Below are 15002 nucleotides of genomic sequence, written 5' to 3' on the forward strand. Positions count from 1 at the left end.
CACCCTCTTGTGGTGGCTAGGAGTATCTGTGGCCATGGTTGTTGCATCATCTGGCATTGCGTTTTTTCAATGCAAATACAGTGCAATATTTAAACTTCACAAAAAAGCTTCCAATAAAACGTTGCAAACTGTTCCTTAAGTGCACTGTCTTCAGATATAGGCTTGAATATATCTTCAAAAACGGCAATGACAAAATCAACAATATTCAGCTCACCAGTGCAATCAATCCTTATTTCCTTTTCTTCTTTTTCCACAAGATTAACAGTCACTGTAACTTCTTGAGTTTCTTTTGTGGGTAATTCCAGCGAAGTTAGTCTTCCATTATACTTGCTTCTCTTGAGCCAAGTTTTTTGACAAAATGTTGGTCCCAATTCTTAATTCCAGTGAAAGCCCAAAAAAAACAATAAGCTTGACTCCAAAAAATCACACCTTGATGAGTTTAACTTTTTAGTGAAGAAAAACGTGCACAGAAAAAACATACATGACATATACATCCAAAGTGTTCAAAAAGGTGGTTCTACCTTAACAGGTTTGTAGGTTCTTAACAGGTCAAAAAACTGTGTTTGCTCCTAGGCTTCCAACTCTAGACTGACAAACATTTCCAGACACAGGTGCTCTTAATACAGAAAGCTTCTAATCAAAGGCTGTTCTAGCAACTGGCTCAATGAACTTAATTAGCTGTAAACTCACAAGCATGTACAAAATAATAGCAATCATGCAATGTAATCCAAATACTCAAAGTACTCAAAAATACTCTAATACAGAATTCTTTCAAATATGGCTCTCACAATGGTAACATAGGAATTTTGTTCTTGGCTTAACTAGAACAGAATATACAGTATGTACATATCTAAAAGAAAACAAAAAAGAGCTATTTTTGGTGGCAGATTTTAAGAGACACATTTTCCTACTGGTGTAAATGGTAAGTGGACATCTGTTTTTTTTATTTTATATACTTTTTTTTATTGGAATCTTTAGTAACATGATAAACACATCAGAGTATAAACAACTATAAAATATAAAACAAGAAAAGACAATGACAGATAATTTGGTATGAATTCAAATAAAATATACAACATAAAAAAACAACAACAACAAACAGTTATACAGATACAAAAGTGGACATCTAGTTTTGGTCAACTACCTCCTGAGTTGTGTCTCCCAACTTATCACAGAATAATATCTTCGGTTGCTGCTTTCTTTGAAATCACTTGTTAAAAACATTTAACAAAGCAAGAAAGGACCTGTGTTTTCAGAATCATGGTATTGTGTGGCCATCGTCGTTTACAGATTAGTCAAGGCCCTTATTGGTTCCATGGCCAGGTATTGATCTGCCTTTGCTCGTTGCCTTACACTGATTAACCTCAGCCTTCGGAGACCCTGAAAGGCATAACTCAACATGTTTTATTTCTGTCTATTGAGAAAACCACGACCCAGAAGCAGACTCCTTATATAGCTCTCTCCACTTGATTGAACAAATGAGCAGTTTTCTATGGAGTAGGGAGAGTCTTTGAACTTCAGTCTGTCTGTATGAGCATGGATGTGGTCGAAAACACAAAGGAGAGAGAAAACTTTTCATTGGAAATTAAAGGCAGTTTTTTGTCTAAAAAATACAACTAAAGCCCCTGGAGGGAAAAAAAAAGTCTGCTTGTTGCAATCTGAAACATGATTTTCTATCAAACACTCTAAAAGAATCATAGAACTTCATTCTCTTCCTATGAGGTAGTTGCCCGCTTTTAGGCACGGGGGGACAAAGGGTCCAAGAAGGCATGCAAAGGTCAAAGCCCGCGTGACCTCTCCCATTGAAAGTGTCTCCTCATCCCCCAGAATTTATATGAAGGCCAAGGCACCATGCATTGAAAGGTGGGGGCCCCTCGCACACCTACTTCTTTTGTCCTTGCCACTCCCCCACGACCATGAGATATTGCTTCCACCAGCTGTATCCTGTTGATCGATATATCCTATCACCTTCAACCCCCCCCCCCCCCCCCCCTCCCCCTATCCAAAAGAACATCCTGATAGGATGATGGGTTTAATTTGTAGCACGGGACATCTGTTGGGGCCTCTGATGCAGTGTAGTTGTCGGTATACCAATGCAGTGTTCTTTTTCTATGCCGCCCCCTGCAGGGAGGTGGTGGAATACATGGTGCAACACTTCAAGCCCCAGCTGTTTGGCGATAGGAAGCCAGTGTATGATGGCAAGAAGAACATCTATACGGTGCTAGCACTTCCTATCGGGAGTGAGAAGGTAGGTGTATGGCATCTTTTTATTAGCTAATGTGTACACACAATTGAGCGTCCATATTTCAGTACAGTATTGTTTATTATTTGCATCCACTGATGCCATGCAATCATTGCTTCATTTGTCTTTTCTGTTTTCACTCTCTTTCTCTCCTATCTCACCCCTCACATTCCCTCCAGGTGGATTTTGAGGTGACCATCCCTGGGGAGGGCAAGGACCGTATCTTCAAGGTGTCCATCCGCTTTCTGGCCAAGGTGTCATGGCGCCTGCTCCAGGAGACTCTGGTCAGCGGTCGACTGCAGGTCCCCCTGGACTCTGTCCAAGCCCTAGATGTAGCCATGCGCCACCTGGCCTCTATGAGGTACATCACGCACAGTACACACCCAAACGGTGGTCAGGTGTATTTATTCACATGATTATAGTACAGTCCAGTCACAAAAACGCACAAAATAACCAAATGATAAATCATTTTTTGCCCTCTGCTTCTCTTTTATGTAGCTTGGAGGCACAGTTGCTAGATTTTACTTTCAACCTCTCTCTTTCTGTGCATGCTTTTTCCACGGTTATTTGTTGTGTGCTACATTAAAACATGCCACATCAGCCAGCTAGCAAGGTTAATGGGGGGTGCTCCCTACACATTCATTGGGATCAGACTCAATGCTTCAGGACTCTTGAGTCAACAAATAAAAGATGCTTGTTAGCTGAGTTGTTCCAATACCCCAATACAGCCTAGATTGCTGGTATTGGCGAGTACACAAGTCTATATGTACCAATCCGATACCATGTAATTTAGCGGTTATAAGCGTGCAAGCAGTTTTAACTGCTTGCACGCTTGACCTGGTAGTCAAACCACTATGTCAAGGAAGGGTCTGTTTGTGTTTATTTCTTTTTTATTCCTGGATTTACTTGTGTGGAAGGATTCAATTATAATACCTTATGAAATGCTGTCAAAACCCGTTTTATCACTGAAGAAAATATGCAGACATGACTGCATTTCTTATTTTCAGGTGCCAATTTTGTATAAACAAAGATTGTGCCTGATGTCAGCGATGAGTGTGTCTTTCTTCTGAAATGTCCCCTATGGGACAGAAGCTTTACTGGAACATTAACTCACACTGAGGTCATAACTGTCTAGTCATCCTTCAATGCTATTGCTTCTAAAGCCCAATGTATATTATACCGCCGTATCACGTATTATAACTTGAAAATCCATTATTTGTGGTGACACCATCGTGTGATGGAGTAGAACCTACGCTTAACCCTCTCCCAATCTCTCCTATCAACTAGGTACACACCAGTGGGTCGTTCCTTCTTTTCCCCTCCCGAAGGTTACTACCACCCCCTGGGCGGGGGGAGGGAGGTATGGTTTGGTTTCCACCAGTCGGTGCGTCCTGCCATGTGGAAGATGATGCTCAACATTGACGGTGAGTCAGTGGAGATGAACTCATCAGTGAACGGAGTCTCATATCTCGCAGACCAGACAATGACCTCAACCCCCGTAAACATATAAAAATGTGATGTCTAGATGGAAAACTTTACACAGAGCAACCTTTCATTCAGAAAGACTAAATGCAAATAGTGATTAAAAAAGAGAGAAACATTCAAGCCAAATTAAAAAGCCGAATTGCACTCAAAATATACTAACAATATCAGGTTATTTAATGCATATCTACTCATTAGACCTTTTGTGAGTATTTCTGGACGTGTGAATTAAATGCCTTTTAAAAGTAAGGGATAAAATTACAATCGTAATCGTTCGATGAATTCTACCTCCAGTGGTTCACTGCTGCTCTGTGTCCCCCTCTAGTGTCTGCTACGGCCTTCTATAAAGCCCAGCCGGTCATCGAGTTCATGTGCGAAGTCCTGGACATCCGTAACATCGACGAGCAGCCCAAGACCCTCACCGACTCCCAGCGGGTCCGCTTCACCAAGGAGATCAAAGGTGGGCTACTTAACAGTAAGAAACTATTTTGCCACCTCACACCTCTTGAGAGATCAGATGTCTACAACAGCTTCTAGTCCCCATTTCATATGATTTCTGCATTTCACGCCACTTTTAAAACATACTTGGCCTGATTCACTAAGCTGTTCGTAAATAGTGCCTAAATAAAGTGACCAAAGGGGTGTGTAGATTGATCTCTAAGCACAATCTGACGTGCGATTCACGAAAGCGAGTGTACAGCCTTGATTTGTGTGTATCGCAGGTGTTCCTCATTTTTGTCTGAAAGGGGAACGTTCACATGGAGAATAATTTGCATTGCTCCACGCCCCATCTAAGACCATAAAAGGCAACCGGAAATGTTGTATGTAAGAAGAAAAACGTCACCACTCCTCAAAATGGACAAGATTACAACGCGGCAGGACGCACCGGTCGCACCCACTTGACAACTTGTAGATCAGCACAAGAGAACGTTAATAAAGTAAATAGCCGACTCTCACGTGTAATGAGAGTTAGTTTACAAAGTTTAACTTCACGACCAAAGGCTAATAAGACTTGGAATGGATATGGCATAATAGCCCTTTCTACTGAACAATTGCTCACTCACCTTTGCCGAGGTAAAAAGATGATGCTGGAATCCGCCAATATCCGGTGATTGTCTTATCAGAGCTTTATTGATTACTGAGGGGAATCTGTCCTTTGGACGAACCCTCCACTGTCCTACATCGGAATTGGAATTGGAGTAATGGACACAGCTAGATTTCATCCATACTGTATCGTCATCTGATGGTGAGACTGCCTCATGTGATGTGGTCAATATTATAAATTAATAGCGCGACATTGGAGTTGGCATGAAAGCCCAATAGGCGAAACTGTGGCCACACGGCAAACACGCCGAGGGATCTAATAATTCGGCTCTAAATGTGTCAGCTGAAAAGAAAAGAAAATCGGTTTAATTTGCATCATGTCTATAATATGCATACAAGCCATAGATCGTTTGACATATATATATATGTATATATATTATTTTATGTGTTGATAAATGTTGGCCACATACATATCTTATTTGGGGTTTGGCACTATAGTAATTGATTTCGCATGAATAATAAGGCATTCTTATGACATACGCATGTAAGTTTGCCTCCGAGCAGACCTGAGAAAGAGCTGACCTCCGGCAAAATTCACGATTCACAATTCAAAAGATCGACGAATCAGACTCGCGACGTGGGAATTTGCATAAATTCCTATACGTACAAAATCTGGGCCAAAACAGCTTAGTGAATCTGGTTAGGAACATTTCTTTGTAAAGTTTGGTGTGATAACATTTTTAGGCTAAGTTCATTATGTTAATTATATATTCTGTTTTAGGCTGGGACTTGGGTAGCTCTTTGATCTGCTCTGTTACACTAACCTGTACTTGCCGTGTGTGTGTGTGTGTGTGTGTGTGTGTGTGTGTGTTTGTTTGTGCGTGTGTGTGTGTGTGTGTGTGTGTGTGTGTGTGTGTGTGTGTGTGTGTGTGTGTGTGTGTGTGTGTGTGTGTGTGTGTGTGTGTGTGTGTGTGCATGTGCATACCCTGCATTTGGTTGGTGTTCAGGCCTGAAGGTGGAGGTGACTCACTGTGGTCAAATGAAAAGGAAGTACCGCGTATGCAATGTCACCCGACGTCCAGCAAGCCACCAAACGTAAATGTCTTCTTATAGTCTATATGCACATAACCACATAGATAGTATATGGTTTGTGTATGACATTTGTCCCACAAAGTAACAAACCCTCAGGATTTGGAACTAAACTTACAAGTGCACAGTCACATACCCAAAATGCAGAGAAGATGGGTTATACATGCCCTAGTCTCGTGTGGCCAGCCCTCTAATCTCGCTCCACTCCCAATGGAGGTCTGGAGAAAATGTTTTTTTGAAACAGTGGATGGAATGAGCGAGCAGCTCACTTGCTGTGGGTAAACTGTGTGAGTGGTGACAGGAACAGAGTTCGTCTGTGTTTTTCCAACCGGGTGCGAACCAAAACTCTATCGAAAATGTATATCCATCAGCACAATTGGAAGAGAAAAGTATTATAACAATGCCTGAGGTCTGTGCACTGCACAATATAAACTAATTTATATCAACAGCTTTTGTTGGCGTAATGTTACTTGCTGCAGTCACCATGTTTGTTCCGCTGAATAGTAATTTAATTTGTAAATATTGATGTGCGCACCTTGTCGAACCCCTCCTCCGCTGTGGAACAGCTCCTGTCCATACTCTCAACGGCCTGCGGCACCCTCCCCTTTTATCCACTTTTCACTTCAACGTTTCCCAGGCTTTCTTTATGAGAAAGCAAGCCTGGGATACATGATTATACTTGATGATTGATTATGCTTATTATACTTAATTATACATGATGTGGTGATACGAAAAACGAATCATCCAGTGCTTAAAGTGGGGATCAAAAAGTCATGTACAGTACTAATAGCCTACTGAGTGTTGTGGGATACTCACTCCAAATAATATTTGTGATTCATAATAGTAATGCTTAGTTATTCCACATTTATGGGATGTAGACATTGAAATGTTTGTATTCTCATGCTCTGTTCCAGGTTTCCCCTCCAACTTGAGAGTGGGCAGACAGTAGAATGTACAGTGGCCCAGTACTTCAAGCAGAAGTACAACTTGCAGCTGAAATACCCCCACCTGCCATGTCTACAGGTGGGACAGGAACAGAAGCACACCTACCTGCCCCTGGAGGTGAGAAGAAGACAAAGATCTTGTACATGGAAGCCTAACATGCAGTGAATGCATTCATCATTAAAGACATCAAAGGATGATAACTAATAACACCCACTCTTTTATCACTTGTCAACTTGTGATGTGACAATAAACTTGTTTATTGAGAGGGTTGTTTTTTTCAGGTGATGTATTACAATTTACACTCTAAAGCAGGGGTCTTCAACGTTTTTCAGCCCAAGGACCCCTTAGCTGAGAGAGAGAAGAAGCAGTACATGTTGTATACAATTGTGTTGCAGATTAAAAGCTTTCATAGATTTCATAGATAGTTTCATAGACTTGTTTGACAGCACTGTCATCGGTGTTGGATTCATGTTAATGTGTATTTTCAGACATTTAACCACTTTAAACCGTCAATACTTAGTAAACTTGACCTTTCACTCTGTGCTTGGTCTGCTCTTTTCCCCCCCCAGCCAAACCTCTAGGCCGGAAATAGCCGATCTACAAGCTCACAACGCCTCGCGCTCTATTTTTGGCTAAAGTTCTCCTCAGAATAGGAATGCTAGGGTTCAAGTAGTTAATGTAAAAAAATAAAATCCTATCACACAAAGATTTGGCAGTCCCCCTGTAGTAACTCTGAGGACCCTCTAGGGGTCCCTGACCCCCTGTTGAAGACCCCTGCTCTAATGAATGTAATAATTGAGAATTCAACCAAACATAAATGAGAACATGGCCTTAAAAAAAATATTTTAAATGATACATAATGGCATTACTGAATGTGTAGTCCCAATTTCTCAATTACCAGTCATACACACCACTAACTTTGACCTTGCTTGTTACAGGTGTGTAACATTGTAGCAGGTCAGCGGTGCATCAAGAAGCTGACTGATAATCAGACCTCCACTATGATCAAAGCCACAGCTCGCTCTGCACCAGACAGGCAGGAAGAGATAAGCAGGCTGGTGAGTGGTGGGGCCCCCTAGTGGGTAGAGGCTGCACAGCTGTCTACTAATACTGCACAAGTGTTCCAACAATTACACTGGACATAATGAAAGGAAGTTACAACGGATGCATAGTAATAGTTGCCATGTGTACAGTAGTGAGCTTAATGTTACTTAAGGCAGTGATATGCATAGAGTTTGTTATCTCTGCCCGAACCAGATGGGGCTTGGAGGTTTGGGCCGGTATTTGTTACATTTTTCTTTCAGGCTTTTAGTTTTTTATTTGTTTGCAATAAATCTCATAAATTAATTTAGCAAAACTGGTCTAGGTGATGCCATATGCCATCCGGAACCTATTTGAATGAATACCGTGTTATTTTGACCAATCTGTTCAGTAGAGTATGTTAAAGGCAACTGCAGTGGTAGTGCAGTAGTGGGTAGACTACTGGTTGAGAAGAAGTATTGCTTGAAGCTCAAAGTGCATTATCTCCCGTGGATAAGCAGGCGTTCTGTATTAGCTGTAAATGTTGAGCATTATAAATGTAGGCCCTCGCGTGGGAGACGAGGGTTTGAATCCCGGGTAGATCATAAATCTTATGGACTGCAGATTAAAGTGACAGACAGTGCTCAAGTTTGTGAGTTATTCTCGTTTTTAGACCTATGGTGTCCTGCCTGCAGGTTAGTATAGGTCTACTGACAAATTCAGCATTTATATATTGTGCTGACAGTTCAGTTGCACTCCGCAGAATCTGGGTGATAGCCTATAGGAAAATTCGGCCGGGTTTTGGGTTTGAATATGCTACTAGACCAATGTTTCTGGTTAGTCTAGGCTTAAATTGTTGGGCCTCATACTGTGCAAGCTCTAATGCATACTAAAAATGTAAGTTATTTCTATCCCAGTTATTAAACATGCAATAAAAATACAATTTACTCTGCACAGATGAAGAACGCAAACTTCAACCTGGATCCATACATCCAGGAGTTTGGGATCAAGGTAAAGGATGAAATGGCCGAGGTGACAGGAAGGGTTCTTCCTGCCCCCATCCTGCAGTATGGAGGAAGGGTAAGTCATTCACTATCTGTTGTTTGGCCCTTGTTGTGTTGATTAATGTTACTTGGCTTTGATATTTGCATACAATACCACTTAAGCCCCTTTCACACTATAGTGGCAATAACCCTGCTGCTCCTGAAGGTCCCATTGTTTTCAGTTAGACACCTTCCCAAACCTCACAGTGTGCAGTGGACATTTTTGCCACACTGCAAAAATATTTAAACTTTTTGCCTGCGCTAGGATTATCAGACTATAATGTGGCTGCATCACCACCCATCACTGCATACACCTCCAGCATATTTTTCATTGCGCTGACCCAAACCTGCGACCTTTCATGAAATTCCTTAACATTCTAATTCACGGACATAAACCTAATCATCTAATCCATGATTAAAACCAAAATCTAGAGGTCTGTTTGCATGATTGTGCTTTTAATTACCAAGAAACAGATCAAATGTGAGTGGAATATATAGGCTTTAATTTGCTTATGGCAGTGGTAAATGCAAATATCTGTAACCAGCAACATTTCAGCTAACTGTTCTGTTATATTGTGTTCATTGTACCAAAACTATTGGATTTGGCTCATTGAAGTTTTGTTTGAATATTGCTTGCTTGTGTTCCTTCATCCACAGAACCGTGCCATAGCTACACCCAACCAGGGAGTGTGGGACATGAGGGGGAAGCAGTTTTATAATGGCATAGAGATCAAAGTGTGGGCGATCGCCTGCTTTGCTCCCCAGAAACAGTGCCGGGAAGAGGTACTCAAGTAAGTACTAGTTAGCATCAGAAGTGTGATTTGACATCATACTGATTTGTGATTTAAAAAATATATAATTAAATGATGCCATTTCGGTCAGGTCCTTTTCTAAAAAGAGATCTTTGAGCTCAACTCACTACCTCGTAAAATAAATGCAAAAAAAGAAAATCAAATCTAATTCATAATTGTACAAATGAAAATTAAATTAAATTAAAAAACATCAGATTACTGTTATGCATTTGCTGTAGCTGGTTCAGTGGCAAATGTGCATTCATCCGAAACATTCCTGGAATAGCCTATTGTAACGGAGTAGCCCTGCCCGATGTGAAAGGGGAGTGAATGTAATGGAGTAGCCCCAGCCAGCTCGTATCTCCCCTGGTCAAGGGTGATTGCCCTTTAGCTGAGTGGATGATGTTTGGTTTCCCAAGTTTGGGACCCGGGTTTGAATAATAGAGTTACACCTATATTTCAACATCATGGTATTTAGCATTTCTCATGCTTTACAGACCCAGGAAGAAACATACAAAGTACAATAAATGTACCTGCAGTACAGGAATTGGTGTCAGTGGTGTAGACATTTTGCTTGCTTAGGATTACACAGCCCCTACTGACATGGTACAGGAATAGCAGGACCTCACCTGCAGTATAAAGTGACAGGCATATGATTGACAGTCATTCATTAAATGCTGTATACTTACTGTAGCTTGTGTTGCAGAGTTTCTTTTCTAATTGCCAGATTTTCTATCCCTCTTTTCTCTCAGGAACTTCACAGACCAGCTGCGTAAGATCTCCAAGGATGCTGGGATGCCGATCCAGGGCCAGCCATGTTTCTGTAAATACGCCCAGGGGGCAGACAGCGTGGAGCCCATGTTCAGACACCTGAAGAACACCTACTCTGGACTGCAGCTCATTATCGTCATCCTGCCGGGAAAGACTCCAGTCTACGGTAGGATATCTCACCTGTACATGACCGGGCTTTTCCATGTGAGGAATGTTTTTGTATTTGTTGTGTATTTATATACACTAAAACACAGAAGAGAGGGGAAAAGATTGCAAACCATCATTAAATTAATCTATCTCAAAACATGCCTGGTTGTTGAAATATTGACCACCATAGAAGGATGATCAAATCAGTCGATGTTTTATAAAACAATACAGCCTACATTACTTGCATGTAGTTCTTGACACCTGAAGTCTGTTGATCCCCATCAGCTGAGGTGAAGCGTGTGGGAGACACCCTCCTGGGCATGGCCACCCAGTGCGTCCAGGTGAAGAATGTGGTGAAGACGTCCCCTCAGACCCTCTCCAACCTCTGCCTCAAGATCAACGTCAAGCTGGGAGGCATCAATAACATCCTGGTACCTCATCAACGGTGAGTGTACTGACTGCATTTGACTACATTGAAATTAGTTTGCTTTAATCAAATAAATATGAAAGCAGGGTTTAACATTACTCGTCCATTAGTCTTCTTCTTTTTCTTATTTTTGCCAGGCCGAAGGCCAGAGATTATGTCCGTCTGTGTGTCTGTTTGTTTGTGTGTCCATCTATGAACAGCTAATCTCCGGCACGCTGAACCGATCAGCATGAAGCATGCATAGTCCGAGTTGGATAAGAACCTCTACCCCAACATTCAAATTGGTCTCATGGTGGTGCTATTATAGCCTGGTTCACCTTTTGGTCCATATTTATTGGTCGTACAGTCAAAAACTTTTTTTCCTGGATACCTTGGCTCATGGCGCAACTACCCACATAGGCCATTTTGCGTTTTCTTCAAAACACTTTTTAATACTACTCCTACAGATTTTGTCCAAAACTCACACAAATCGGTACGCATGTGATCAAGATGTTTGTCCTTCAGATTGTCAATATTCCACTGAGATAGACTCCACCCAAAAAAATAGATTACTTTAATTTGTTCATCATTATAACTTGAGCTAGGTTCACCCCTAATGGTAAGTCGGCGAGCTAAATGAATTTATGTATCTTGGTGAAGTGGTGTCATCAGTACACAAGTAGTGTCCTACCATGTCCTACCAACTAAAGGCAGCTACATGCTCCAAATTAATCTGATTATTACAAAATGACGTCACTGAGCAGTGGTGATAAACGGTGAGGTGATCACTGGTCACCTCGGCACACATGGCTGTTTTTACTCTACACCCACCCACCTCTCCAATAGTGCGTTCGGAACCAGAGGAACAGCAAAGGAGTATGATGGTGTCTTATCAATAGGAGGAACTTTAGGTGGATAAGTGAGTTTGGTGGACGGATGGATTCATTTGGAGCATGTAGGAACCTTAACTCTGTGATACTATAAAAGAGGCAGTGCCACTCCTATGTTTTATTAAGCTATGTTTTCTGTCATCATGTTTCCTATTGAGTTTATCAAAAAATGTACTTGATGCATCTTGAGGGCAAGTTAGTAGATAAAAGGTGCATGGCAGACAGCTATTTGATAACGGTTTACATAATAGCTCTTCTCTGCTGTTATCTGTGCAGGAAGGTTATGATTTAATAATTTAGCATTTCAGTTACATTTGGGCCTCTCCCCTGGTCCCATCCACACCCCTGCCTGAAATAATAATTTGATGACTTCAAATTAAGTGACCCAGTAGCCTCGTAATGAATGAGCGTGATTCTATCTCCTCATCCCTTCCTGCTCCCAGGTCAGCAGTGTTCCAGCAGCCAGTTATCTTTCTGGGAGCAGACGTCACACATCCCCCTGCTGGAGATGGGAAGAAGCCCTCCATTACTGCTGTAAGTCTCAACATTTTACAGCCATTTTACTCCCCACGCAGGTGCAGTGGGGAGGAGCAATATGGGGTGGGCAAAAGCCAGGAAGATATTCATTTTAATCTCAGTTAAGATTGTGTGGTCGCAGCTCTTAACTGGTCAACTGCTACTGCTATGCCCCCTCTCATGTGGTTCTTTGTCTGGTGTCTTCAATTAAAGTTAGCTGAGCAGACAGTCTAATGTGGTCAGCCAACGTGAGTCTGTCTAAATGGAATGTCAGGATCTCAGTGCGAAATGCTGTTTCATCTGTATATATATATATATATATGTGTGTGTGTCTCGGATTCACCATAAATGAGGCTGAACAAGATATACAGACTACTTAAGAGAGGAAGTAGAGGGATAAGTGGAAAGAAGAGTGGACTCAGCCCTGACTCACTGTCCAAAGAGGAAATTACGTCACCGCAAGCCTCGCCATCCCTATGTTGGCTTGGCTGTGGTTGACTTCACAGTTGCCAAGCGATTATGACAAACACTTGAGTCACAGAGAGAGGTTAGGTTTAGAGTGGTTTGACTGGCTGACACAGGAGAAGCATGTTAACCAGGAATGATAGTATAGTGGTGGTTTTGCTGCACTATAAATGTTTAATTATACTGAGCCTTCACAGCCTGTAGGGGATGCTAGTACACCAATAGAATAACTGGGAACAGTAAAAAGTTTTGTTCTTTTAGTGAATTCCATGATTTTATGATTCTATGAATTCTATGATTAATAATTCCCTACTGTAATTTACTTTTTTTAACCTGATGTATCTGACCATGTCAACAAAGTGGAATAAAAATATCTTTATAGCTATGAATTTAGAGTACTAGCGGGGGAGGGAGGATGCTTATAAACTAATATTCATGAGCACTCTGAGCATTTACTGTAGACGTCCAATACGTGAGCTGTGAGGGCAGTTTAGCAGTAGCACCACTCAAAATGTGCCCACTAACTATGTAGGTTTGGAGTCTATGCTTAGTGTTCAGTTGTGATTTTCTTCTTTCATCTCCTTCCTTCCACTTGGTTTATGACAGGTGGTAGGCAGTATGGATGCCCACCCCAGCAGATACTGTGCCACAGTGAGGGTCCAGAGGCCCAGACAGGAGATCATTGAAGATCTATCTTACATGGTGCGTGAGCTGCTGATCCAGTTCTACAAGTCAACCCGCTTCAAGCCCACCAGGATCATCTTCTACAGAGATGGAGTTCCAGAAGGGCAGCTGCCACAAGTATGTGCAACTTTAAGTTGAAATTTAAATTTAAATCGATAGTTAATGTTTTGGGAATTAATACACAATACAACATTTTTCCCCCTCTCTTTGTGCCTTTGTGAGATGAACCGTAGCTTTCCTTTTTTGGTAATCATTATTACTACTCTGGTAAATGAGTCATGGGCTTGTGTTGTGCAGATTCTCCACTATGAGCTTCTGGCCATCAGAGATGCGTGCATCAAGTTGGAGAAGGATTATCAGCCGGGTATCACCTACATTGTGGTCCAGAAACGCCACCACACACGCCTCTTCTGTGCCGACAAGTCTGAAAGAGTGAGTTCCTTTCACAAGCCCTGCGTTGCTCTGAATAATCTGAATGTGCAGGCTTTTCTGCCTTTTGGTGTGCGCCTTAACCACAAGGACATCGGCCTTTGTTAGTATTGAATTTGTTAGTATTAAAGTAAAGTGAATATCAGCAACACACAACCAGTGTTCATAGCGTTCTATGCCTCTAGCGAGGACAGATTTAGCAGTTAAATATGAGCTGAATAGTGAATAGTCACGATATTGTTTGAGTTCTGTTTCATTTCCCCAGCGTATTATTTATTTCTGTCTTATGTAAAGTCTTATGCAATCCCTTGTTTGAGCAATCTGATTTATGCTATTATAATTTTGCGCTCCCAAGAGTAGGAAGACTTGAACAAACAGGAGATTTTTGGTCTCATTTGGTTTGAGTGCTTTATTGTTTACAGTTTTGTACTTTTGTGGCCGCCGGGTAGGCATGTAGTATTTAATAATTACCATTCTGTATTGTCTATGCCTAGATTGGGAAGAGTGGAAATATTCCTGCAGGGACCACTGTGGACACCAGCATCACTCATCCCTTTGAGTTTGATTTCTACCTGTGCAGCCACGCTGGTATACAGGTAAAATTAAATAGGATGTTGTTATAGACCCATAATCGTTTCATGTCTAATTAGGTTGTTTTACATAACCAATGTTTAGTTGTTTGCTTATTCTGTTGATTGCCTGTTCTGTTTGTCCAGGGTACTAGTCGGCCCTCTCATTACTATGTCCTGTGGGACGACAATCGTTTCACCGCCGACGAGTTGCAGATCCTCACCTACCAGCTGTGCCACACTTACGTGCGCTGTACCCGTTCTGTCTCCATCCCCGCGCCAGCCTACTATGCCCGTCTTGTGGCATTTCGTGCCCGCTACCATCTGGTGGACAAGGAACATGACAGGTGTGTGCTTATCAAGGATTTATGTCAAATGTTATCTACAAATAATTCAAATTTTAAAGGAAAGAGTAGCAGTAGAATGTTATGGTAATGACAGGTTTCACTTAACAATGCACAAGTTCACT

The 15002-nt window shown here is 41.7% G+C and overlaps 1 protein-coding gene across 2 annotated transcripts in view; it reads left to right on the forward strand.

Moving 5' to 3' along the window:
- ago1 (argonaute RISC component 1) overlaps positions 1 to 15002 on the forward strand; it is a 30544-nt gene that overhangs the window by 12583 nt on the left and 2959 nt on the right. Inside the window, exons 3-18 of one of the 2 annotated variants that reach the window (XM_080427050.1) lie at positions 2128 to 2248; positions 2422 to 2603; positions 3530 to 3666; positions 4050 to 4199; positions 5776 to 5863; positions 6772 to 6919; positions 7741 to 7860; positions 8780 to 8902; positions 9523 to 9656; positions 10409 to 10593; positions 10860 to 11019; positions 12314 to 12404; positions 13458 to 13652; positions 13833 to 13967; positions 14459 to 14560; positions 14681 to 14880. In XM_080427050.1, coding sequence (XP_080283176.1) covers positions 2128 to 2248; positions 2422 to 2603; positions 3530 to 3666; positions 4050 to 4199; positions 5776 to 5863; positions 6772 to 6919; positions 7741 to 7860; positions 8780 to 8902; positions 9523 to 9656; positions 10409 to 10593; positions 10860 to 11019; positions 12314 to 12404; positions 13458 to 13652; positions 13833 to 13967; positions 14459 to 14560; positions 14681 to 14880 — 2271 coding nt within the window. The remainder of the gene's footprint in view (positions 1 to 2127; positions 2249 to 2421; positions 2604 to 3529; positions 3667 to 4049; positions 4200 to 5775; positions 5864 to 6771; positions 6920 to 7740; positions 7861 to 8779; positions 8903 to 9522; positions 9657 to 10408; positions 10594 to 10859; positions 11020 to 12313; positions 12405 to 13457; positions 13653 to 13832; positions 13968 to 14458; positions 14561 to 14680; positions 14881 to 15002) is intronic. The other variant, XM_080427051.1, reaches the window with a different exon arrangement.

This window comes from Gymnoscopelus braueri (assembly GCF_963280865.1).
Source record: "Gymnoscopelus braueri genome assembly, chromosome: 4".
Taxonomy (NCBI): domain Eukaryota; kingdom Metazoa; phylum Chordata; class Actinopteri; order Myctophiformes; family Myctophidae; genus Gymnoscopelus; species Gymnoscopelus braueri.